Source organism: Odontomachus brunneus, unplaced genomic scaffold (assembly GCF_010583005.1).
Source record: "Odontomachus brunneus isolate Ranch 3 - 2012 unplaced genomic scaffold, Obru_v1 Obru_scaffold_054, whole genome shotgun sequence".
Classification (NCBI taxonomy): domain Eukaryota; kingdom Metazoa; phylum Arthropoda; class Insecta; order Hymenoptera; family Formicidae; genus Odontomachus; species Odontomachus brunneus.
Genome location: NW_022639504.1, coordinates 451,226 through 477,277, shown reverse-complemented (window position 1 = coordinate 477,277; position 26,052 = coordinate 451,226). Strand labels below are relative to the sequence as shown.

The 26,052-nt window shown below is 43.3% G+C and overlaps 1 protein-coding gene across 2 annotated transcripts in view; it reads right to left on the bottom strand.

The window, feature by feature from the left end:
- LOC116845611 (integrin alpha-PS2) overlaps positions 1-26,052 on the bottom strand; it is a 75,539-nt gene that overhangs the window by 46,209 nt on the left and 3,278 nt on the right. For both annotated transcript variants that reach the window (XM_032818514.1, XM_032818515.1), the window contains exons 2-3: positions 9,700-9,821; positions 3,736-3,854 (exon numbers count right to left, since the gene is read on the bottom strand). In XM_032818514.1, coding sequence (XP_032674405.1) covers positions 3,736-3,854; positions 9,700-9,821 — 241 coding nt within the window. The remainder of the gene's footprint in view (positions 1-3,735; positions 3,855-9,699; positions 9,822-26,052) is intronic.

Sequence of the window (26,052 nt, the reverse complement as noted above, 5' to 3'; positions counted from 1 at the left end):
ATATATATATATATATATATATATATATATATATATATATATATATATATATATATAACACATTTTAGTTTCTGGAACATACGTAGCGCATATAAAATGGAAATATATTACATAATTATTGCAGAATTTCGGCCTATTTTTTAAATAAAATTCTATAATAATTTTTACAACGAATTTTTTTTTTGGAAATGGTTAGACGGCAATCACTAACGAGCTTCTACGTAGAAAAAAATCGTATAATTAACTTTCTGTTATCTAGGGACCAGACAAAAGCCTGATTGTATAGAAGCGGAAAAATTCCCGCAGTAGAGATTAGTATTCATAATAGCTCTCAGTCATAGCCCGACAGAGTTTTGATGCAGCCGAATGTTCAGACGAAGCTTGTCAGTCGCGATAATAGATATGTCCTTTCTTGTCTGCTATTCCGTTAAACGAACTGGAACTCTTTTCTCGTCCATTAAAAAAAGTAACGGAGATACCGAGTTCTCGTCACCTTATTTTCGTCTCGTCCCGTTACACGCGCTGGAATCTTTTTCTATTTTTTTTCGAAAGAAAGTATCAACCACCCCCACGGTTGTACTGTTGCTGTCTTGGACCGTGACAGATTTAGACGCTAACGTCCGCTTCATGAGAGGCATCGAACTCGTCAGTAGACGTCGGCTATGCGTGACGGGAATGATACCGCGCGTCGTCACATTGTCTTAGGCGCGCGTTAAAGTCTCTGCGGCGCGATATCGCGAATGCGCCTCACGCGCGCACCTCCGGTCGTAAAGGAAGACACTTGCGACGACTCGCGCCACTGGCCACAATTTTTTTTTCCTAATCGGCTTTAACCAGCAAAACGATATGGAGAAAGCGAACAAGAGATCTTGATCCCACGGAAAAAGTTGCTCGTTTGTTCGAAGGGTGAGCGAGGGAGGAGGGGAGGAGGGGACGCGCGCGCGACTTCGCATTCTGGAGTAAGTAGATAATTCTGGGATAATATGTCTACGCCGGGGAAGAACGGGAATGCCGCCGACGTCTCGCTATGTGAAAATTACGCGAGCACGAGAACGATAATCGCCACTAATACGCCTCTCACATACGAATGCGATCTTATTTACGGCTCTCCCCGTCACGTTATCCGCCGCCCTCGGTGAGATCTCGACTCTCACCGACCGTATCGCAGCTGGGAGAGGTTGACACACCTTTCAGAATTTTGTATTAGAATTAGAACTTACAGATGGTAGAATTTTTCTTTTGGATCACACACCTTTTCGGGCAAGTAATCGTTGCGGGAGATTATCTGATAGGTTGGCTACACACATAAAATACACGATAGTGCATCTTGAAAAACGTTTTATCGTTTAAAATTGTATTGTCGATATGAGATTCACTATTACTATTTGGCATAAAAAAAGTGCAAAAAAGTGTTTATACTTAAGAGTAAAGCGGGGAGCACACACTTTTGCATAAAGACATAATGCACAACGCATAAGAAAATTGACCAATCAGAGTCTTTCATTTTCATTGTGACAATAGAAATGAGAACTCTGGTTGGTTAATTTTCTTATGCATTATGCATTATGCTTTTATGTAAGGGTGTGTGTCCCCCACTTTACATCTTGTGATCTCCTTTCCGTCGTTCCTCCCGCAAGACATTCATAAACAAAACACAGTGACAAACGAGACCTGTTCTAATTTCTGCTTCAAATTCACCTCGTCATCCACCTCGTCGTAATTCTTTCAATCGGTAATAATTAAAAAAAAAAAATTCAACAGCCTGTATTCGTGTGTGTGCGAATTCGCGAATGTTGCTTTCTACGGCTACCCTTTTCTCCCCGCGCGATTTCCTCCTTTCCCCGCTCATTCGTTCAATCTTCGCATCCGCCGTATCATAAAGCGACCACCGCAGCCGCGCGTGATGAGCGTACACACATGCGTGCACGGCGTGGTAGTCTCCTGCATAAGCACAAATAAAGATAGATAAGGTCGGTCTGTACATCATAGGGACCGCCGTGCGGCGCGGCGAGAGGGAAAAAAGGGACCCAGGACCCCGGCAAGGGCGGAGATCTTCGCGCTAGATTGGCGCGAAGACCCCTTGCGCTGCGAACGTATCCATCGCGAAGCGTATTTACGCGCGCGCGTGTACGTTGCGAACGTGTCAGATCGTCGTAACGGACCTCCACACGCACTCTGAATTGGAAATCTACGTGGAAGCTGCGGGCGGACGAACGGACGAACGAACGGATAATGACATTAACACGTATCACAGATGTTGGTCGGATATAACTATGTAGAATGCACCGCCGAGAACGGACTTTACGTCGCACTGAAACACTGAGAGGAATTATCCGATAAAAAATTAACGAACTGATATTTCTGATCAAAATACTGTTGGATTTTTATACCCGACCAGGATATCCAATTAAATTTAATCGAACATAATGGTATTTCATCAGGACGAACGAACGGATAATGACTTTAACACGTATCACAGATGTTGGTCGGGTATAACTATGTAGAATGCACCGCCGAGAACGGACTTTACGTCGCACTGAAACACTGAGAGGAATTATCCGATAAAAAATTAACAAACGGATGTTTCCGATCAAAATACCGTTGAATTTTTATACCCGATCAGGATATCCAATTAAATTTAATCGAACATAATGGTATTTCATCAGATCAACCGATCAAAAAATTATGAACCGTTATTTCTCATCGGATATTTTCTGATTGGATAGAAAAATTTATCGGTATTTTGACCAGAAATATCCATTTGTTAATCCCTCATCAAATAATTTCTCTCATTGAAGGTATAATGTGGCATTTGAGAAGCAGATCGGAGAAACTGGTGAAGAAATGAGAGTTTTTGGCATATATATTTACGCGGTTATAGTGCAAGAGAGTTGCAATGAGGAAATATCACATCGTGTTGTACTGTGAGGCGCCAATTTTGAAAGAGAATATTAATAATTTGGTCGAAACGCCATCGAATTAAGAATTTATTTTTCATACGAGATTTTCTCTTATTTACCGAAAACTTTTAAAGAGGATGATCCACTTATATTTGTTTTAGCAATATCTAAAAACGGACTTCTCTCCAAAAATTTATCATTTCATATCCGGAAAGAGCATAAGTCTCGAAAAGATCATCACACAGGATACACGGTATTTCCCGATGTTGCATTAGGTTTTCCCCTAATTACCGTGTAACTCGATTGCTCCATCAAACGTAAATAGCCTGACTTATGAATTCCGTGCTAATTTGACTCGCTCGCGAGACGCCTCGACGTCACAAAACGAAACGTGGCACGCGCCGAGAATTCGTTTGTTTTCGAATCTGGAAATAGAAACCGCGGCCTTCTAGGAACATACAACTGAAATCTCTCGGAAGATCTATCCGAGACTCCAGCTATAAATTACACGAGCGAACGTATTAAGGATTCGAAGGAAACATAACGATCGACAATCTTTTCGCCGCTCAGTTTTCTATTTCTCCTGTCATGATCGGCTCCAACTGTTACAAAGAGTTATCTCGAGAAAGTCTCACTAATAACTGGACTAGGTCGCGATCGTTTGTTTTTATTAGCGCGTATTGCTTATTTTGTTGAATCTCCTGTAACATATTCTACACAGCAGCGCGGTTAATATTTTCAAGAATTACGGACGTAACGTGCGATCGATAGCGCATTTTCCCGCATTAGAAATTGATACAAGTCGTCCGAGTCGTCCCAATTGAGCTGTACTTACCAAAATCGGACCTCCGTCTCTCCTAGAGGCTGAAACTGAGGCGCCGAACCACTGCAACGTTTTGTTGTCGATAGGACTCAAGCCGCCGGCCACGTGCGGATTTCTCACGTAGTTTTGTCCTGCAGCAAAAAAATGTTCTTCCCTCAGTCGGTGTCGCGTGTATTTCGCGCAACACAATTGATTTCCCCGTTTACATATAAAATTATCAAGAAAAATATATCGACGCAAAACGTTCACACTGTGTAAAGTGTTAGAAGATGGAAGAGCTATCGGTAGAATATTCGGATTGTTCGCTATGGCGACCTAATAGGATCGACCTTGCAATTATCGTTCGGTGATCTCGCGAGAAGAGTCGCTGACAGATGTCACGGTGTAAAAAAAACCTTAAGTGCACCCCGCGCTTTTCTTGGTCGATTTTACGAACGAAGCGTACCCGTTAGCCCGTATCGGTCGGCTTTGGTCCTTACAGGGAAGTTGTCCTTCGCCTCACTCAACCCTTACCGGATCATCATGACTGGGAAGTGTACGGCCAGTGATCCCGGTACAGTCTCAGATACTCCGGAATTAATTCTGACCGAAACTACCCGGCGATTACCATTATCGTCCACGGTATAACAGCCCGTATTCTCCGCTCGACAGAACTACGCCCGTGCGTCAATCAGAATTTTATTATAAATTAAAAGACATCGACTTAGGATTTCATTAAATTATAGACCGAGATGCATATCGTAATCATTCGGTTACACGTCACGACCGGCATGCCTCTTCGCATCTCATTAGCGAGCCAATTACGGCGATGATGATTGGGCGTTTTCGAGAGCGCGGAGAGGAACGCGTATCTTCGAGCTTCAGAAATTGGCTTTCGAGTAGCACGCGACAAAAAAACGCCGAACCTTGGAGGACGGCCTTACGGTTTTCTGTATTAGGCATCGTCGGCTTCTTGCAGCTCGGACGGTTCTCGGTACCTTCGGACAGTGCGCCGTGGCACTCTCCGGCGAGGTGTACGCGGCGAGAGGAGTTCCTCGAGACGTCCCCGGGCTCGAGAAGCGCCCGAAGAGTGAGTGACCTCGGGGACCCGAGATCTCTTCGAGTCGCTTCCTCGTACGCAGGTAGAATCGACGATACGCGATCGAGAAGATCGCGTTTGGCACTTGGACGTGCCGCAGGTGGAGCAGCGAGATACGTCGCCGCGAATAAGGCTCGAAAGAGAGACGTCGCGGTGGATCGCGACTCCGAGTCTTGGCCCGACGACGACGAGGCACGATCCTCTCTTGTCCAATACGATCGAGATCCCTTTCGACCTCGTACACTAGCGGAAAAATACTCACATTTATTTGTGGGATGTAAAGTTTATTTCTGTCAAGTTCATTTTTGTAAATAAACTTTATATCCCACACACAAATAAATTTTCAAATACTTTTTTCTCTGTGTATCACATTATTTCAACTTGTGACGGATTTCTTTTGTTACACGAAGGGAATAACGATTTTAGGATTTTATGAAATATCGTTCCGTTGTGATAAATAGGTCGCTGAAGGGAGTCATGTTTGTGACTGAGACGGCCAAATGAGAGTAAATGGTCCAATAAGAGCCTCGTCGCCGGATATTTCATCCAAACAACATTATGCCCTCTCCCCCGTAAAGAGTTAAAAAATTGAGAATTGTTGCGTTAAATCCTCAACGACACTTTTTCTATTAGCCCATTTATTTTTATGTAGTCATATGTAATAATATGATTAAATACGTGAAGAACCTATAAAAATTTACATTTTGAAACGTTTGGCGCGTGACAAAAATATGTAAATAATTCGGTTGATGAATTTTGTGCACCAACAATTACGACAAGACTTTCATCTTCGCTGATTTCTCTTCCTATTGATTTCGAGTTTTGTTCACTGAGGAAACGTACAAGTAACGCGAAGGGAACTCGGGCGACTTCGTCGGGTAAACCGTGGCTAAAGTTAGGCGTACTCTGCAAATCAGCAATTGTTGCGAGTCGCGCGTTCGTCGAAGTAATAATAATATTGTTCTCGTCGAGTCTCCATCGTGCGAAAGCAAGCGGCGCGGCGGCTATTTTCGAAGGCGAGTCCGTTCGCGAGGTTTCAACGACACTGTAAATCCGGGCGCTGGCTACCCGCCACTATTTTAAACCGTGACAGTGCAAGCGAAAAAGAAATACGAACGCGTAAAGTGGCCTTCGCGGCGGACCGGCGAGATTTTACGTAATCTTTCTCTTTGATATTGAATATCTTTATCTGCATATTCGGGTACCTGGTGCGCATCACCGTAGAGCAGTCTTCACGGTAGCCTCGCCACAGTGCCGGGAAAGGACCGCGAGAAACGTCCAGTCTTGCGTGACAACCCTTGTATGCTTCGTACGCAAAGGACGACCAACGATCGGGACGATTTCATCGTCGCGCGTGCTCGAGGAAATCGCGAATGTAACGCAGCCGTTGTCGAATACCGGCTACGATCCTAATTGGACAAGATCGAGGCATGATAGAGCATACGATCGGCCTAATTATCGATCAAAGCCAAGTGTTCGCTTACGCGGCCGTGTAGCGCCGGCTATGGCAGAGGAGAGTCGACTAATTGGATGTACAACTCGAGATCTTCTTGTGTGTGCACAGCCGGACGAAAACGTTCTTGCCGTACGAAAGAACGCGAAGGGAAACGAAGGAAGGGAAAAGATGAAAGAGCAGAGAGCGTGCAAACCGCGTACACATAGAAAAAATGTCATTCAGCTGCTAAGAAAAGCGATTACTCAATTTACTTTCCTTTCTTGAGATAATGGTTATTTTCAAAAAAAGATACTTTCTTGATAACGGTCTTAAAATATTCATATTAACGGTCATTAATAATTCATTTAACGGTCTTATAATATTCGTCAGAAGTTTCATAAAAGCCCATTATCATATATAAAGAATTTATTCTCCTTGCGAGAATATCATAAGACTTTATCGGAGAAAATGCTGTTCGATTCTATATAGTAAGCGAATCGAATTTTTGTTTTAATTTAATATTCTTGATACACTGAGGGAAAAATTACTTTAAAATCAACAAATATTTCTTTGATGCCATTAACATATTTATTTAAATCTAAGTTCTGTTTATTTAAATCAAATATTGTTTACCTGATTTAAGTAAACAATATTTAGTTTAAATAAAGAGAATTTAGATTTATAAATAAATATGTTAATGACACCCATAAAAAAAATATTTGTTGGTTTTAAGATAATGTTTACCTCAGTGTAGAGATGCTAAACTTATTAAGACTCAAGATTTTTTATGATGAATTTCTGATAGATTTGCGGATTTATAAACTTATAGAATATATCTATAACGTTCACTAGAATGTATTTTCTATGTGTATACACCGAAAAGGAAGAGACATATCCCACAAGCGTTCCGATCGCTTCTCCTCACCTCCGATCTCGCGCTGCCGACTGATCACGCTCGCGCTCCATTTGCTAGATAATATAACATTAAATCTGTGATTGCGGCTCTCGACCGTGATTTCCCATCAATCGCGCTCGCATGATCAGCCATTCCATCTCTTTCTTCATCGCTCTCTCCGTCTCGCTCGTGCTAACGGAGCGCCGGTAATGCGCGATGCAATGTATTATATTACGCGAGTCGGAACAGTGAATCGCCGCCGATTGTCGAGAGATTAGGAGGTGTGTAACCGCGTCTAATTTGCGCCGCGAGTTTATCCCGCTAATTTGCATTAGCGCGCCTGATTCGCGCGGTCGCGCGCGATGCGGATAATATTTTTAACCGCCGCTTACTGGGATCTTTACGAGGCGGCTGTACTTTAAACGCGGCCACTTTAATTGGTTCGCGCGCGTTATTTCCCGCGAGACTTTACGCAACGTTTCCCCGCGGATTTATGAACTGAACGCCGGCACACCAGCGGCAAGTTCTCTTTTTCTCTCTCTCTCTTTCTCTCGGATAGAGAGCGCGAATTTACGGCGCTAATCGGATTCGTCAGGGATACTTTCCCCCAACGGCGTTTAAATAGTCATACGTTAAGGTAGAACCCAATTAATCGAATCACCCGTGCGATTTCTGCTAAGCTAAAGATCGACTGCTTCAACAAAAAACTCTGAAAGGTCTCGTCCGGAAAATGAATGCGCTTCGTCATTATCTTGGCAATTTGGACAGTTGAGATAGAAAATTTCTAAACGCTTGTAGCAAAGGGATATCACGCTTTTGGCGTATTTTCTGGTGGACATGCGTAATTTCACAAAAAAGATACTTAAATTTAAAAAATGGGACTCCCGAAAATTGAATGCCGGGACAATGTGGACCGATATTCAATTTCTCGAAATAATGAAAGAATGAAGTTGTCAATAATTTGTGACATAATTTTGTAAGACAACTTCGTACTTTCAATATTGCGAGGGACTGTCCCTTTTCCCGGACGTTGTCCCACTTTCCTCCCAAATTTCGGAATTATGCATGTGCACTCATTTTCCCGCGTAAATTGGGTACGATGATGAGTGCGAATAACGTTACGCGCGGCAATCGCGCCAAAGCGTCGAAATATGGTAGGGTCAACGACAGGGTAGGTGTATTGGCACTGACTAAGAATAGCGTGTTCTATAACCAGTTCGCCGGTTACTTCGCGCATCTCGAGATTATGAAGCTACACTGGCGCTGCGACGGCGGAGGGAAGGTAGAATGTGGGTCAAATGCTCAACACAGGACGGACTGGAGAATACGAGGCGGAAATATCTTATTAGTATCTTTCAACGCCCCTGATAAGCGTAGGGTGGTCATAAGTATCGTGATTGTCTGTGAAGAAAAATATCGAACTCGATTGTCGTTTATCTTTCTCGGTACACACTGGTAGAAAGAAAGTTTGTCAGCCGCGTTTATTTCAGCGACTGCGCTTATTAGATCTCAAAGGTAGTTCATCGTCGATTCTCACCGCGATGAGATAATTCAATGAGCCAATTGTCTAATCGACCGTGCGGCTAACAGCGACATACAGACGGCACTCTTCGCAATTAGCATCGAGTACTACTGTGCCGCGCGTCACCCTTCGATTGTCTCCGCAGAGTTCCCCCGAGCGAATACTGAAACCGGTCCTGCGCCACGTCGATTCTGGTTCGTGAATCACGGCCGATCGTTTCAGACCGATGATGGAGTGAGGAAAGGAGAGAGTAAGCGGGCGGATTTTTCTCCGAGGAATGTCAGCGAGACATTGAAGTAGGCGAGACTAAGTCCCGGACCACAATAAGTGTAGCGTGTCCCTCATGCTCTAAGACCTGTAATTCCTGGCAAAAAACGTTTCCCACGCTGCCTTAAAAGTTAGGATCTGGCCAGCATGTTTGAAGCTTAAGAATTACGACTTTAAGCAACAATGGGAATCACTTTTAGCCGAAAATTACACAGTTTTGGAGCTAAAAGCTTACTATATCCATTGTGAACCGGGATTAAGGAGCTCGTGGTAGAGATCAAGGAGGCGGGCCCGTGGTTTCTGATCGGACGTTCAATTAGTCGCTTGATGAATCGCCAATTATGTCACATGACCGGCCACATGATTGAACATGCGGAATCCCGGCGCGTTGATGTTTCAGCGCCGACGGTGAAAAGCTGACGCAAGGATCTAAATTGGTTCGAGATCAGTGGCAGCGAGCGGAATAAGAACTCGCGACGCCAGATTCACTTCCGCTCCGACGCGATGTTTGTCTGCGCGATTGTGCCGTTCGTTCGGTACTATTTTCAATCAGAGGAACAGCCCGTCAGTCGCGCTGTTAAAAGGGTGCCATGTTCGCGCGAGCCGTTTTCGCTCTCGTTCATTTAGCATATTCAGTGGTGCGGGCTAATGCACGGCAATCGAGTTTTCGGCTCGTTGATGGAGGGGGGAAGGATTGAGGATGAAAGTATTTATGCCCGGACGAATTGAGAGCCTGGAGCGTCATCATGCGATCGGGACTGAGATAATGATCCGCTTACCTTTATCGTCGAAATGAATTATGCTACATCTGTCGTCAGCCGCGATGTCGCATTTGTAAACTGCACCTCCGCGATAAACATCGGCCTGTGCGGTCTCGGCCTCTGGTGCACCCACCACCGCCCTGAAAAAAGAGTAACGAGACGATATCGCTAAAATCGCGGTACACTCAATCGCATAAGTACCTTAACATGTATCCTTAACACTAATATATAGGGAGAATATTATATATATTTCTTTTTTCCATATAAATTCTTCTCAATTCTGCCGTGTCTTTAACAGCGCAGAAATGAACTTTGCTGAGAAAAAAAATAACTGAAAATTTGCTTGTAAGATATAAAGTTTATTTCTGTGAACTTTATATCTCACAAATAAGTTCTCAAGTATTTTTTTTTCAATGTATCAACGATGTCTATCTTGTTAAAGAACGTAATAAATATCACGAGAATTTTACTGTATTTCGCTAGAAACATAGCGAATTTCTTAAAAGTACCTCAGCTCTTTAAATATAAGTAGCACGTATGGAAGTAAAAGGATATTCAATTACTATAGAATGTCGATCTATTTCTGAGTCTCAAAATTCTATAGTGATTTTTAATAGAAAATTCTCTCCGTGTACTTAGGTAATGAGATTTTGCTACGATTGTCAAGTTACAATGTTGAGGCTTAATGTATACACTAATGAAAGCACATTGTGCTGTTAATAGGCACCTTAGATACACGCCCGATACGATTTATTCGCGGTCGACTCATGATTGCGAATTGTCTCCGATTGCCTTCGTCGAGAGCGGCGCCGAGATTATCGCTTGTATCGTGCACCGTGTGCCCGTATTTCCGAGATTGAGGTCAACGGTCGCGGGCTATTTCGATCTACTGGCATAAGTTCCGGCAATAAGATCTGCGACTGTGATCCGGTTGGATGACTGGCTGGTGTGTAATCGGCGAGCGATTCTCGCGGTCGAAATCACCGCTGACACATCGGCCAGTCGATCGAGGTGAACGTTTCGACCTCGGATCGCGTTTATAATGTATGCCCGAGCGGAAGATGAAATATCACCAGGCGACATTAGCAGCGAAGGATTAATCGCGGGCGAGGGTCGTGAAGCGGGTGTTAAACTCGTTTCCGGTGGAAATGGGCGTCGCGTTACCACGAAACGTTTCCTCGCGATCTAATTCGCCAAGTGACTTCGGCGCAACTTTTATCACGCGTAATTAGGACCGATGACGGCGCGCCGCGCGTTATGAAGAGAAAGAGGAAAGACAGATGCGGCGTGAAATAACGAAGACCCCGAATTATCCCAACAGATAGCCGCCTCGCGTGCCAAATCGGCCATTATCGTTATTAAACGGAGGATCTGGTTGCTTTTTTACGCGATAATGCTTCTGTCTATGGATTCGCTGCTCCGACATTAGGGTAATTGGCAGCAGGCGTTCGAGGCGTAATTTATTATTCGCGGATATGTAATTGATCGCGAGCAAGGAGGAGAAAGAGAGATTCTCGATTGCGCGGCCGAGAGACGAAGATAAAAGGCGCGATGTACCGCGGGCATTGCCAGCGCGCGCTCGAACAATATGAAAATGGGATGGTGAGACAATCGATCGTGTAATTATATACGGAGGGCGCGCCGTACCGCAAAGCCCGAGAGTATCGGCATCGCCCTGACCTATCGGTGAGGTAATTAGTTTCGTTCACGTCGGAGAATATCCGCTCGCGCGCGCTCTCGAAAGGTGTTTTTCCACGCTTGATGTTCCGCGGCCTAATTTCTCCCCTCGTGTGAGCCGTGGGTGTATTTCTCCGTACGAAATCTGATCCTAGGGGTCTCTGCCGGTGGAATTTCACATGTTACACGCGTGGTTTAAAAGTCACACCCGTTATTGACGGTGCCTCTGAGAACATATCGTTCGTTATCGTCGAAAAAAGTCGAACAAAGAAAGCGAAGAAAGAAACTAAAGTCCATAGGAAGTTAGGATCCTAAGATAGGATTGTTTAGAAGTTGCATCAGCATTATTTTGGCTTTAAGTGAAACTTAAACATATCTATCTTTATCTTTCTTTCTAAATAAAGACAGACATATATTTACTCGTAACTCTTTTAGGATAAAACTTTTTTTAAAGGCGACTCTAATGTTTATTAGAAATTTACATAACATACTTAGATAAATGTGTGAAATATAAGAAACCTTATAATATTTATTACTATTATGATTATTGCTTGGAAAAAAATCGATCACTGAATGTTCAGTGTAAAATAATAGACATTTCTTACGAAATCTATATCTATCTATTTCTTACGAATAGACGAATCTTACGTGAGTTGATCACAAATTAAATTATTAATTAAAAATTAATTAAAATATTGATCACAAATTTATAAATTTGTAAAATTGATTAAAATATTGATCACAAATTTATAAAGGATTAAGTCTCGCTCAAAACCAAAATAACGTTGGTGCAATCGAGCTTCAGCCACAGAAAACTTTTGTCGATCGATGCCCAACACCGTTCTGCGCTCAGAAGCGGATATTTCAGATATTATTAGCGAAAAAGCTTGCAGAGTATCGCCAAGTTACCGTTCGTGATTGACGAGTGCCGTCGGGACTTTTATCGCCCGACATTGTATCGAGAGATTCCGGAATATCGGCTCGGCGAGGAAGGAATAAAAGCTTTCTCCATTTACCCGACGGAAATTGTCCCATCGACCCACTTATGTGTCGATAGCACGAGGTCATGTCGGTGTATCGGCGCCGGTTTCGGTCGCGAGATATCGCAACATTGCGTCGGGGGTCGACGCGTCGGCGATCCAATGCCATCGATAAGTACGATCGAACTCGGTAAAAACACGCGCCGTGCTATCGGATTCCTGTGGAATGCGATATATTATGTACTCCTAAATCATCGGCCGACGCGATAATCTGAGTGACAGCCGAGCGGGAAATCCGAATATAGGATTTCCACTCCGATCCGCTGACCTGCTTTCATAACACCCGCTCGTTCTGAGCCTATTAATGCGTTCGAATGCGCGACCGTCAATGAACGATAGCCGATAACGTGTCGTCGGCTATTGTTCCACGACCAATCGTTCGCATCCAGCGCGTCCTGCGGGCTTTAATAATCGACACTTACACACTTGTGATTAATGATATCAGCGTTTTAATAGCGTTTTAGCGGCCTTTAATAGTTCACACTATTCTTGATTGCCACCCAGATTTGCCGATTTCGGATCAGTCAAAAAATTTGAGTCAGATTTCATTTTATTGTATTTGATGATAAATTCATCGTTGTTTATCATATTTCATTCTAAAAAGTCCTCTATCGAAGAAGATGGACGGTCACCACCAAAGGGGAAGGCCAAACTTTTTATAATCGATCCGATACAAAAATTTTGCTGATAATTTAAATTATTAAAGATACGGTAAAAAGCAATATTTGCTTTATAAGTTAAATATATGTAGCTTGAACTTATCTCTCTCGATTGATGCAATAATTTAACTGATGATTTAAATTGCTAATGATAGAGTAAAAAAATACTTATTTTATAAATTGAATAGAGATGCAGCTTTTGTATATCTTTTACCTTATTGGCTCTCTATCGATCAAATACTCAATTTTGCAGACGCAATTAATGAGACACAGTGTTATAGTGTCGGTCGACAATGATCTTTGTGATCGCGAATGCGCAATTGTTCGATCATTCACTCATTCACCGCAGACGGAAATCTCGAGAAGATAGATCTCATGTCGTAAATTTTCACGTCGCGAAACATGTGAAAATACCATTATCTATAGAACAACCTTGGCACACATTGGCTTCGCGACTGCACGACTGGTGATGCAGCGCGTAGGTAAGCGCCACACGTGGAAAGAAGCGAGTCGATCGCACCGCTTATGTAAGCGATTCATAAGCGTAGTGCACTCGACAACATCATACAGCATCGTCGACTGCAACGTATGCCGATAACAAAGAACGACAAACTAACTGGAATTATTGGCGACAATCGAACGATTCGGAATCGAATGATGATCAAGTCCCGCGTTTCCTGCCATTACACTCTAATTATCGTTGACGTCCCACGTCATCGTGATTAATAACGGAATAATCGGGACAGGTTCACCTTCGTAAGCCGATCAAGCCGAGATAATACGACGTTCAATTGAATGAGCTCCCGCGAAGTAATGGTCTGAGGTAATAATTACAGACAGCATATATAATAATAGCGGATAGAAACGAGACGACCGCGCGGAACACGTCTCCCTGGTATATCGCGCGGCAAAAAGAAGAGCGGCAATAATTGCAACGGGTCAGGATACCGATGGGAGACATCATGACTGGCGTGCGAACTGGCGTTTCTTTTAAGGAGCGAAAATTGGACACGTACACGAGCGTTACACAGAGGCTCGAATCCCCCGTGAAGAAGCAAGTCCTAATTTTCGCCGCGTCGTCGCTCCGTCTGAACAGCTGATCGTAATTACTGCTCTCTACACCCAACGCTCATCAAATTGAATTTATCTCGTGCGTTGTGTTCCCAGCAATTCTTCTGTTACTTCAATTTCAATTGTGAAGATGTTACAATGAACAATCTAAGTCCAAATTGAACCGATCCTGCGCGTTGTGCTGCCAGCAATTCTTTCGCTATTTCAATTCCGCTTTTGACGTAACGTTACAATTAGCAGCAATTACAATTACTATTACTATTAAAATATTAAATTACAATTACTATTTTATAAACTCAATGGTCATCAAATTGAATTGTTGTTGCGAGTTATGTTCCCAGCAATTTCTTTTATATTTCAATTTTTGTGTTATTTCTTTTATTTTTTACAATCGTAACGTTATAATAAACAGCATAATTACTACTCTATAAATTCAATAGTCATCAAATTGAATTGTTGTTGCGAGTTATGTTCCCAGCAATTTTTTTTATATTTCAATTTTTTTTGTTATTTCTTTTATTTTTTACAATCGTAACGTTATAATAAACAGCATAATTACTACTCTATAAATTCAATAGTCATCAAATTGAATTGTTGTTGCGAGTTATGTTCCCAGCAATTTTTTTGTTATTTCAATTCCAATTGTAACACAATGTTCCAATGAACAGCTGATCGTAATTACTACTTTCTAAACTTAATAGCCAAATTGAATTTGGCTTGTGTGTTATTTTCCAATTTCTTGCTATTTTTTGCTGTTCCTGTTCAAATTACGACATAATGTTACAATTGTTATTTTCAGGCGCGCAAGATACGGAGAATGAGGTTCGGTGAACAAGTATGCATTCATGACGATGACGCGCGATGGACAGAGTCGCCGCGCTACTTCGACAGCGAACGTGGGTCGAACCTGACGAGGTCTTAAGATCGCCCACTCTGTTTCTCTCTCCCTCTCCCTCTTTCTCTTTTATTTTTTACAATCGCGAGAAACTACAGTCACCGATACGTGACGTGTGCACGTGAACACGGGAGAATGCAGGGGCGAACCGGTCCCATGGGACACGCGCGTCGGCATCGTCGGGGATTCTCGCGGCCGCGATTCGGGGATTCGATGTAGGTTTCAGGTGAGCCAATCGTGCGAATAGCTATGACGTGTGGGCGCTCGAGATGGCTTGTCGAGTCAGGTTGCACACGAACACAGGCGCAACCTGATCGTCGAAGAGAAAGTCGAGGAGCCTATTGGCTCCTAATGTTGTTTCGGTGTCGTGATATCTTATCCAGTGGTCTTTCCTTTTCAACCACAATATTGCACGTATGTCGAGAGCTGCCTGTGCATGAAATATACCGGGAGCTGGCTGCACGAAAGGCAAATAGTGTTTTTACGTGTGGGCAATACATGAATTAATATGAATTGACGAGGGACCGTTTTAGCAAGCGCTTGATGCATTCTAATGCGAACCTGTTGCATACTAATGCATGTGCGCGTGTAGACGTTACGTTTCAAATAATTACTCGGTCGTTAAACAATGACGATACTTGTTACATCAATTTAAAGTTAACGGCACCTATGAGTGACCGACCGACACCTGAACTCCTACGCTGACAAAATTTGTTAGCTCCTCAGCGAAGAAAGACACTGTCAGATAAAACTCTTCGTGAGAGAAGCGAAGAACACGCTGTTGTCGCGAACGGAGAGAGCTCTTTTTAGCGACCGTGTCGAGAGATAACATCCGAGGTCTCTCGCACCTATTCAACCGTGCACAAGTGAACCACTCGAAAAGCCACGCCGCGACGCAATTCGATATAGCCTCCTCCGTTCGCGTACTTCGCGCGTAATGCTTTACGAGATGCAGCACGTGCAACGTTACACAGGCTGTTTTGCATAAGCTTCCTGGCGAACCTCGAAATCTGCATAGGCCGTGCGCAGCGGCTTCTTTAAGCGCGCGCGCGCGCGCACGCACGGGTGCTGTGTTCATCTGTCGCGCATGAATCAGAGAGTGACTTGTCGTCAGGTGTAATTCGAGTTTCGCCGCGGTGAGTTTCGCGACGAACGTGCACCGGTGTCTTTTATCCGCGAGGCAACGCGAGCCGCGCCGTATTGACTTATATTGCGACGCGTTCGTAATCCCGTATTTGGCAAAATCGGACGGCTCCATCCGCGCGCTGCGCCGTACTTGGCGAATTGCTCAATGCCGTGGCTCCTCTCCCACGTGGGATCTCGCGCTTTGATCTCTGAATTGTTTCTCTCTGTTTCTCCCGATCTCTCTCCCTCTCTTTCTCGTGGTGCTTGCGTGAGTATGCGTCGCGACGCGCATGTACGTCATACGTATGTCGTGCGTACATCTTCTGCGAGGGTGTCGTGAGCGGAATAGAAGCTAAAAGAGTATCGGTACGAAAGGCCCGTGATCGACTTGTCATGCCACGAGCGAAGCGGCGTTATTGTTCGTACGAGACACGCCGCTACTTCTTTTTGCGGAAACGCAGCTGCCCACCACAGACGGTTCTTCTTGATTCGTCGCCACGTGAGTTTCCCTTTCATACGCAAAAGTGTTTTTCTACGTGCAGGTAATACATGAATTGATATGAGTTGACGAGGGCTACCGTTTCTCAGCAAGTGCTTGTTGTGCTTGGCGTATTCTCGCGAAGTTGCTGCGTGCTAATGCAGACGTAAAAAGAGGCGAATGTTTCAAATAATTACTTAATCGTTAAATAATCGAACAAAATATTTGTTACATCTGCTTAAAGTTGGTGGCATTAATTCTCCAGAGTGCTTCTCAAATCAGGGTAAAACACCCGATGATTGACATCTCTTTAGTCATTGACACTCTAGAGTAAAATATGGCTTTTCCCGTGACTAACGTGGCAGTTAAACTTCTTGCCTGCTCTTTATGATTTCGAGTCTCATAACTAAAACTGTGAATGACTGTCGCTGGTCGTAAGAGAAACCAGATTTTTCTAAAAGACCAATGAAGAAGCGAGATCAATAATGAAATATCAATAATTGGATGCTTTGCCTTGCCTGAATATTCGGTTACCGGTTATCCAAGTATCTAATTATGTAAAGAAAAACATATGATTTCGTGAATAAGATTTTGATTCCCGGTTTATACTGACAGCGCTACTTAAAACCACTCGTGATGTCGTCCTAACAATGTCCATTTCAGTAAGAAAAACAGAGAAAACGAAATTATATAACCTTGCGCGATAATTCGATATAACATCATGTCGCGTCAAACGTGCGTTTGACTGGAGAACTTCCGTTACAACTATTACAGCCAGAGAGACTCGTGTACGGGCATAAAGAATGACGATTGTGATGCAGCCTCGGGTTTCAAGCCGGAAATCACGTAACACTTTAGTTCCTCGCTACTCGAAAGGGGAAGTATGTCTGTCATACGTCACTGAAAAATAATATAGACACGGCTCGTTCTTTTCCACGAAAAAAATGCCGATTATTTGCGCGTTATCACGGTACAGAAACTTGTGCTAATTTTAATCCTTGCCCCATAATAATTTTACAAGCATGACCGATTTCACTGCACCACTCATATGTTCGTAAAATTCCTCAATTCGCCTATAATTGTATTGTTTTCTCGAAAACCGTGAATGGACTCCGTGGATGTGAGAAAATTCGGTCGTAGGGGAGAGAGGAACGTCGTCGATGTCAAGTGCATAATATATGTTCTTTTATAAGCGATCGAATCAGTAAATTCCAAACAAGCCCTATGGGAAACGGAAATGTCTAGGATTGTAACGAGGTGAGTTACCGCCTCGGGCAGAATGATAATTTCGTGCCTGAACGCGCGCGCGCGCGTGGTAAGGATAATAAAAACTTAATTGAATAGTATGCCCGTATATTCTCGAGGGAAATATACCTATGAACCGATCGGACGAGTGACGTTAGGAACGCGCGCGGAGAGGTTCCGAGATATTTCTCCACAAACACGTTAATTAAAAGAATTACGAGGATTGAAGTAACAAGACAGGAAATTATCTCGATCCCATTTCAATCGAGTCTTTTATAGTTTTCTGGCATTCCCGCTGGTGCACGGGGCTTATCATTGCGCAGCTCCGAATGTCTGACAAATTTTTCGAGTGAAATCTCGCCGATTGAGGCGCGGGGTTCAGCGAACCCGCGACGGTTCAGCTTCTCCAGGAACGCGTATATGTTAATGAGCCGGCGCGTGCTAGGAAATTTAAACTAAGCGGAGTATACGCCTCTCTCGGTACGATATGGGAATGCACACACGGGCGCAACCGAGTGTTATTGTCGGGAATAATAAGAAAGATCAGACAGAGCGGCTCGTCGGTATCCGATCGAAATTTCGCTTTGCCGCGCGCGCGCGCACGATACGCGTCCCTTCGTCGCAGGTATTTACGGATGTGCGCACGCGCATATGTTAATTAAACGTCGGTGGCCGCGCGTTTTACGCGATAATCACTTGAGCCTCTCCGGCTCGCCGTGACTCTACGCTTCGTTAATCGACCGGTAGTCACTACCGTTGAGTAATTAGCCGACCCGCCGGCGATCCCTATCGAACCATCGAAATGAATAACGGCATTCCGTGGAAAAATTGACTGGCGCACGTTTTTCTTCTTTCTCCCGATCTCTACGTGCACACGCACGCAGGTTCACGAAGACACACGTCGCGCGATCGGCGGGTGACGTAACGCGAACGGAGGCGTATCGACGTCGAGTCGCCGTTACTTTATAAGGAGCACCTCCTCACTAACACCATTCGGCTTTCACTGTGGGCAAAACCTGTAGTTCGCTATTCAAAGCGAGATCCCGATGTGTGCGTGATCGCGTAATGGTACCGCAATTCCGCGGTGATGTAATCGGACGAGAGCGTCCGCGATTGACAATTTCACTCTCGGCGCGTCGGCGGCGTCGCGAATTTGTCACGTCCAGTATACATGGCCGATATGTTTTATCCCGTACATTGCGCCGCACGAAGGCGAGTATCGCACGGCACCGAATAAAGGATAATTCCGTCGCTCTAGGAATGCGCGCAAAAAGTGTCAACTTCGAGTGGAAATACATCGCGAACGGTCTGTCCTCTTCTACACGCAGACAATGTCATTCTACCGCTAAGAATAGCAACAATGGTTATCTTGAATAAATAATATTTTCTTGATAATTACAGTCTGTCTTCCTCTACACGCGGAAATATATCATTCTACTGCTAAGAATAGCGATTACTCTGCTCTCCTCTTTTGCAATAACGGTTATCTTGAACAAACAATATTTTCTTGATGATAGTCTTGAAATTTCAGAAAAGCTTATTATCACATGTACTCAAAAGAAGAATTTATTTTATATTAAGACTTGATCGAGAAGAAAGAGATGGTTCGACTTTATGTAGTAAGCAAACCGAGTTTTTGTTTTAACTTAACATACTTGATTGAAATGCTTATTGAGATTCAGAATGCATTTCGAAAATTTGATGCTTATTATGAACTTGTGATTTGTTGATAAATTTATAACATACTTGTGAAATAAGTAACATTTGTATTTTTCTGAGCGCAATTGCACGATTAGTAAGATAATATTTCAATTGATATGTAGAGCAAACTCCTCAAGGAACTTCTAAGGAATTAATTTCACGAGACAACTGGGCCACGAGCCATTATCGTTCGGGGCAAATGCTTCTCACTCGTGATTCGAATAAACCCAAACCTCGTGTTCGATTTGAAGTTCTCAATTGGTCACTCTCTCATTTACCACATGAGTGATTCGATAAAGAACAACATTCGGTTAGGCCCTTCATTCGGATCGGCAATGGCTCTTTAACATTGCGGGATGATGAAGGCGACGACGCCCGTAAGTCGACCACGTGGGTGGGAGTCGTTGTGAAATGCGAAGAGATTCTCCTGACGTTAATTCTTTAGTCTTACTCGAGCATGTGCGAAATGCTGACTCACGTCTTGCATTTCTCATTATCGAGCAGCTGTATTTGCTTTTTTATGCCGGCGTTATCGCGACTCGAATTCCATCGCGAGACACGAGCGAGACGGACGCTCTTAAAAATTGTATCCTCTTAAAAATTTCACGCGGAACGTCGGGCCGCTGAGAGACGAATTGGATGATTTTTCACGTGCGAAATAGCCGCGGGAAAAAGAAATGAGGATGAGAGGAGCGTCGATCAAGCGAGCCTGATTTTGTTAATTCGCGCGCCGTAAATCGTCGCTTCATCTCGAATCGCGACACAACGACCCAATTCTATCGGAGCGACGGTATTGTCAGCGCGCGATTGCGATTACGCAACTGCACCGTCACCGAGATTGTCGCCGGTCGTTTATCCGGTTTGTCGAGTGCTCAATCGACGGAACGTACCGCATGCAAATTAATCCTTCACGAGGGATATCCTCGGCGAGGAAACGTGCGACGCGAAATTGATATTTTCAACGACGGTTATTAATAGATTACCACGTGGATCGCGTACTTCACGATCAAGTACGGAAATAGTCGGTTCTTCAAGATTCTTGTCAGTATTGAGAAATTTCTTGAAATTCCCGCGTTAGATTATGCCTGGGTTATTCCACGAAGAAAAGGAAAATTAGAGAGCGCCGGATCTCCGCGGTGAAACACGCGAAATATTTCCGCGCGGGCCAATTGCAGGCGGCGTCGCGTTGTTCTCCTTCGTGAGTTTCGATGGGAGAAACATATGTCAAACGCAGCCGCAAGGAACAATGCAATTTGGCGGAAGTGACATGTTGATGGACTGTGGCCATATGGCGAGCAGAGCTGACCGTGTGTGCGCGCGCGCCATCATTCCTTCGAAGAAAAAGAATCGTCGGTTGAAAAAGTGAAATTTCTTGAGACGAGTTGCTTCTCATCCCCGCAGGTATCAGATCTGCGAACTGTCGTGCTTCTTTCACGGCATTATTATGCAGAGTAACCGCGCAAAGTAAACGTGGTGGGAATGCCACGTGTAGTCGTCAAACTCGAAGCAAAGGCCGGCATGACAGCGTCGATACTTGGTGATTATATCCACTTTCAATTATATTCACATTACGCGCGCACATATCATTTAAAATCATAATTTTAAATAACAGTAATATTGAAACTATTCGACCATTGTACTATATTACTTATTATAGTAACCAAATCGCTATATATTGTGAGAGAAAAAATATCTAAAAAATATATATTCGACAGGTACATATGGTATAACATATTTACTTAAATCTAAACTCTTTTATCTGAATGGAATAAATAATTGGTTTCCTGAACAGCTAAGTTTTTAACAGAATGTATGTTCGAAAAATATTTTATATTTTGTTCGAGAAATATTCTTTATTTCTTCAATATTTTTTCTCTCGATGTATTTAAAACAGATGATTTCAGCTCGTGTGACTGAAATAGAGACCAGACGGAACCGCGGTTATTTTATACCACGCATATAAAATTCTAAGTAATAAAACATACGAAGAGCAGAGAGCTAATTTAATCGGGGGTAGAGAGGAAAGACGATTTTGATGCGTTACGGTGAGATGATACTCGCGTGCCGTCGCGGCATAATCGTCCGTATTCCGCGTGTGTGTTGCACGCGTGCAGGCAAAGGTAAAGGTAACAGGCTTCCGACTCTCTCGTCTGCATAATGACATTGCCCGAGCTTCGGGCACGTGCCTCACGCGATCCTCATTATCTTCCGCTACTCTCCTTCTCTATCACTTTCTTCCCCTTCTTTTTGCACCGCGATTCGCAGGTTGTTTCTGCCTCGTCGATTTTCGGAGGCGATGAGGCCGACTGGAAGAGACCTCGCGATTGCCTTCGCAAAGCGATACTTCGTGATGCGAGGAATAATAACCAACGAGATTTCATTCGTAAAACGGTCGTACAGTTGAACGAAATTCCATGTGCCTTGAAAAATTTCACTTTTATGGCGCAATTAAGACCCTTCGTTAATTAACGTAAATCCATGCACGGAAGAAAGTTTAATTTGATGAACGAATTTCTGGTCAAGTATGAACGATTCAGAAATTCCGACTAAAGTGATCAGAATTCGATGTGATGATCGATGATAATCGAAATTATCAGAACTCAAGCAGAATTCTGATAATTTCAAACGAAATTTCTGAATCGTTCATACTTTACTAGAAATTTGTTCAATCAACCAAATCCTTTTCTCTATGTATTGTTTGGAGTTTTGCAAATCTTTAGTCTTCACGTATGCAACAGTTATTACGCTACGTAGCACCGTTCGAGGACAATTACCGTCGTCATACTGTATCTATATCAATGTCTACCGCTTACTGCGAATTGATAATCAGTTCCGAGGTGTGGTAGATAGGTAGGTAGATAGATAGGTAGGTAGCTAAGTATGCGCCGGAGTGGGCGTCGAGTAAAACAAGGTGAACCATAAAAGGTGAATAAAGGAAGACGATGAATGACGATGGGGAGTTACGGGCGTCTCCGCCTGTATTTCACGGATTTTTCCGCTTGATTCTTTTTCTCACGACAGAGAAATAGCTGGCGACACGGTACTTTGCATTTCGCAAATCGTGAGCGCGATTAGCGGTTATCGTCGGTATTTTCAGGTGATTATAAGGGTCATGAGTACACAATGCCAATTAATCTGATATTGCATGGTGACGCAAAGCGACAGATTAATAATGCCACATAACAAACGCCTTGCAAACCACCACTTGCCTCTTTTACGGGCGTTATCATTTCGCGTTTTTATAGCGACGATTTCGCATACGCCATAATTCATCCGGCAGGTTGTGACACTGGCGATCGCTTTGAGCCGCCGCTTTAAATCTCCGCTTACAAGGGAGTCACAAGCGGGACTCGCATAATCATCGTATATCATGGCTTTACTGTGCCACAAACGGCAAACTTTCGCGACATCATGCTGTATACGGTACGTAGCTCTCCGATTGGATACAACGGCGAATAAATTAATTCGGAGGAATGCAAAGGGAGACGAAAGAGAAAAATGTAAGGAGAAAAAGACAACACGGACAGGCGACGTTTGATCGGTCTCGACTTTCATTTCGCCAGCCGGAAGCGGCGAGGAAATTGAATCCTCATTTCCTCCGTTGCCGACACGCGCCGTAAGCACCGTTTTTATGCAGACGAACGCTATGCGCGAACAACGTTCGTTGAATGAGCCTGCCTGTGATGTGCACGAGGGATTCAAAGTAGCCTTGAAAAGTAAAAAAAAAAAAAACAATTCCTAAGTCTGTATCAATAGTCCTTGAATTGAGTGACATAATTAGATAGTTATCTGAATTTCAAGATATATATCAGAGTTTTTTTATATCTGTAATTGCGATTTAATTGGCAATCCTACGTCTCACTCTAAGGCCTGTATTAATAGTTGTCACATGAAACTCGTCTCATGTGAAATATTCGGATCTTTATTTAGAGTTAGATCCATGTTTTGCAATAGAATTACGAGAGAGAGAGAGAGAAAAAGACAGAGAGATATTTGTTCTTTAATTCGTCGTAATAAATTCGTTATATTCATTATTGTCGCACTCGCGCAGGCAGCGTCGTCTTGTGCGGAGTGATTTACGAAATGAGAGCTCGTTGCGCATCGTTATTAACCGTGTCGTGCACTTATCACTGGAAGCGGCCGATGATAAGGAGACTGCGCTTCCTGGAATATTAACGAGAGAAGCACTTTGTGCGATAGGAGAGAGCTCACAAAGGAGAGTTAATTTCTCCCCGAAGAAATATCCGAGGCGATATCTCTGACGCGTGTCGCGATACGCGTCAATTAGTAATTTCAATCATCGCTACTCTCGAGCAACAAGAACGAGCATCATTGATTCTGTTGTTTCGCCTTGACTATCGCGACCAACGACACGTTTATTCCACTGAACGGACGTGAAATCATTTGCATGCCATTCCGCCTGGCCAATCTCGATGTCGCTGATATATTTGCGATGCTTTCAGAGGTAAAAGGTCAATTGATAATCACGTGTCGGCAGTCGCTTCGGTGGCAGCATAGAACTGCTCTAAAAAAGTCGTTTCTTCGATTTCTTTCAATAAAACGCTAGTCGACTTTCTACCGCGATGTTTTATCCTCGAATGTTATTTAAGAATATCTAAGCATTGTTTACAAATGCTACGTACAAGTTATTCTTCTTGAATTTTGTTCCATTGATTTGTTAGAACATTTATTATACAAAGTGGCGTACGTAGAGCTTCAAACGAAGAATATGGTTGACTCGTGCGATAATGATCTGTTTTGCAAAACGGAAACGGGATTATATGGTGTCACGGATACAAATGTGTATGTCAGGAATGCAATGGCATAATTACGTTCGATCGATCGGTTCTAAATCACGTAACGTCATTTCAATTACATAAGTGATCTTGTGGCTAAAGTGTTAATTCAATCCGTAATAACAGATCCGAGAAACGACGTTCGATAGCGCCATTCCTGACATTTCGCCTTGAACGCTCACGGCTACGAACGTTTATCGGCGTTTGCTCGCCGAGACTTCGCGTCGTGAAATAATTTCTATATTTAGTTACGCGCGGCGCACAGTCGCGGGCTTCGGCGTGTGCGATCGACGAATTCAGGAAAAAAAGGACGAGTCATCGAAACACCTAGGGGACGCGTCATGATTCGGTCGCGGCTATTTCTTCACTTTTCCGTATGTGCACACGCGCGCTCGTGACTGAGTTCACCTCTTAAAGACACGAGCGCGAATGCAGTCGCGCGATGAATCATGCGATGCATGCCCGCTGACATTTGTACACTCTTACTTTGGGCTTCTTCACTAAGCTCTCAGGATCGTGTCTCAAGTAGTTGGAATAAAATGGCACCTTCTTTATAGCGTTCTAGGATAAACCCGTTGTCGGAGTGATAATCGAGTACAATTATAAAAATGAAGTACAAATGGTCGTCACGCGAGGATACGGTGCGAAGAAAATAAGCGACACATTAATTAAAGTATGATGATTCATAGCATGGCATGAGATGCAAATGATAACGGAGTCTCTGAGCAAACTGAAGTAATATGGCTGCTTTAAGTGATACCAGAAACAGATTTTTGCACTTTGAGGCTAATTTTAATTACTAATACCTGATATTGTAAAAGTTTTTAAACTGAATATTCAGAGGTACATTGAATTAACAGCGTCTGCATATCAATGAACTATCTTGATATTTCTTGCGTCTGTGATTTGAAGAAGAAATAATCTCAGTTGAAAGTAACAAGCGTTAATGAGAATGTGAGATTTGAATTGATTGCGCCTAAGCAACGAGTTGTATTTTAAAAGTTTAAAAAAATCGAGAACAAGCAGTCGCCTGAAATTCAATTTCCTGTGAGATTCACACGGCAAGTCCCGCTCGCGCCGCAGGGATTGCATGCGATTGTAATCGCATGACATTTTTTTTAGGAATGATAAACGAGACCAAGCTTGCATGAATATTTACGGTTGAGGATATATGAGAGAGATTACGCTGGTGGTAATGGCACATTGTGCGGACCTTAGAGCGTTCGTAGATTAGGTAGGATCGGATGCGCGAGAGCTCGCTGCTCCCAATCATATGCATGAGACCACAACGGGAGGTCGGATTTCGATTCAGTCTTCTACGAAGCAAGACTCTTTCAGTCCGCGCTTAATCTTTGTTCGTATACTATTAGAATCATTACACGCTTAAAATTCATTTGTTTATACAACTTAAGCCTGGTTGCACCAACATTACTTTGGCTTTAAGCGAAACTTAAACATATATCTATCTTTATCTTTCTTTCTAAATAAATAAAGACGTATATTTAAGTGTCGCTTAAAACCAAAATAACGTTGGTGCAACCGGGCCTTAGATCTTCACTTTCTTATTGGTTGTTCCGGTAATATGAAATATTTTGATACTGGAATGTACAGTAACGAATGATTGAAGACAGAAAAGAATGGATGGGTTGATTGGGCAAACCTTTAGGTTACTGTACAAAATCAC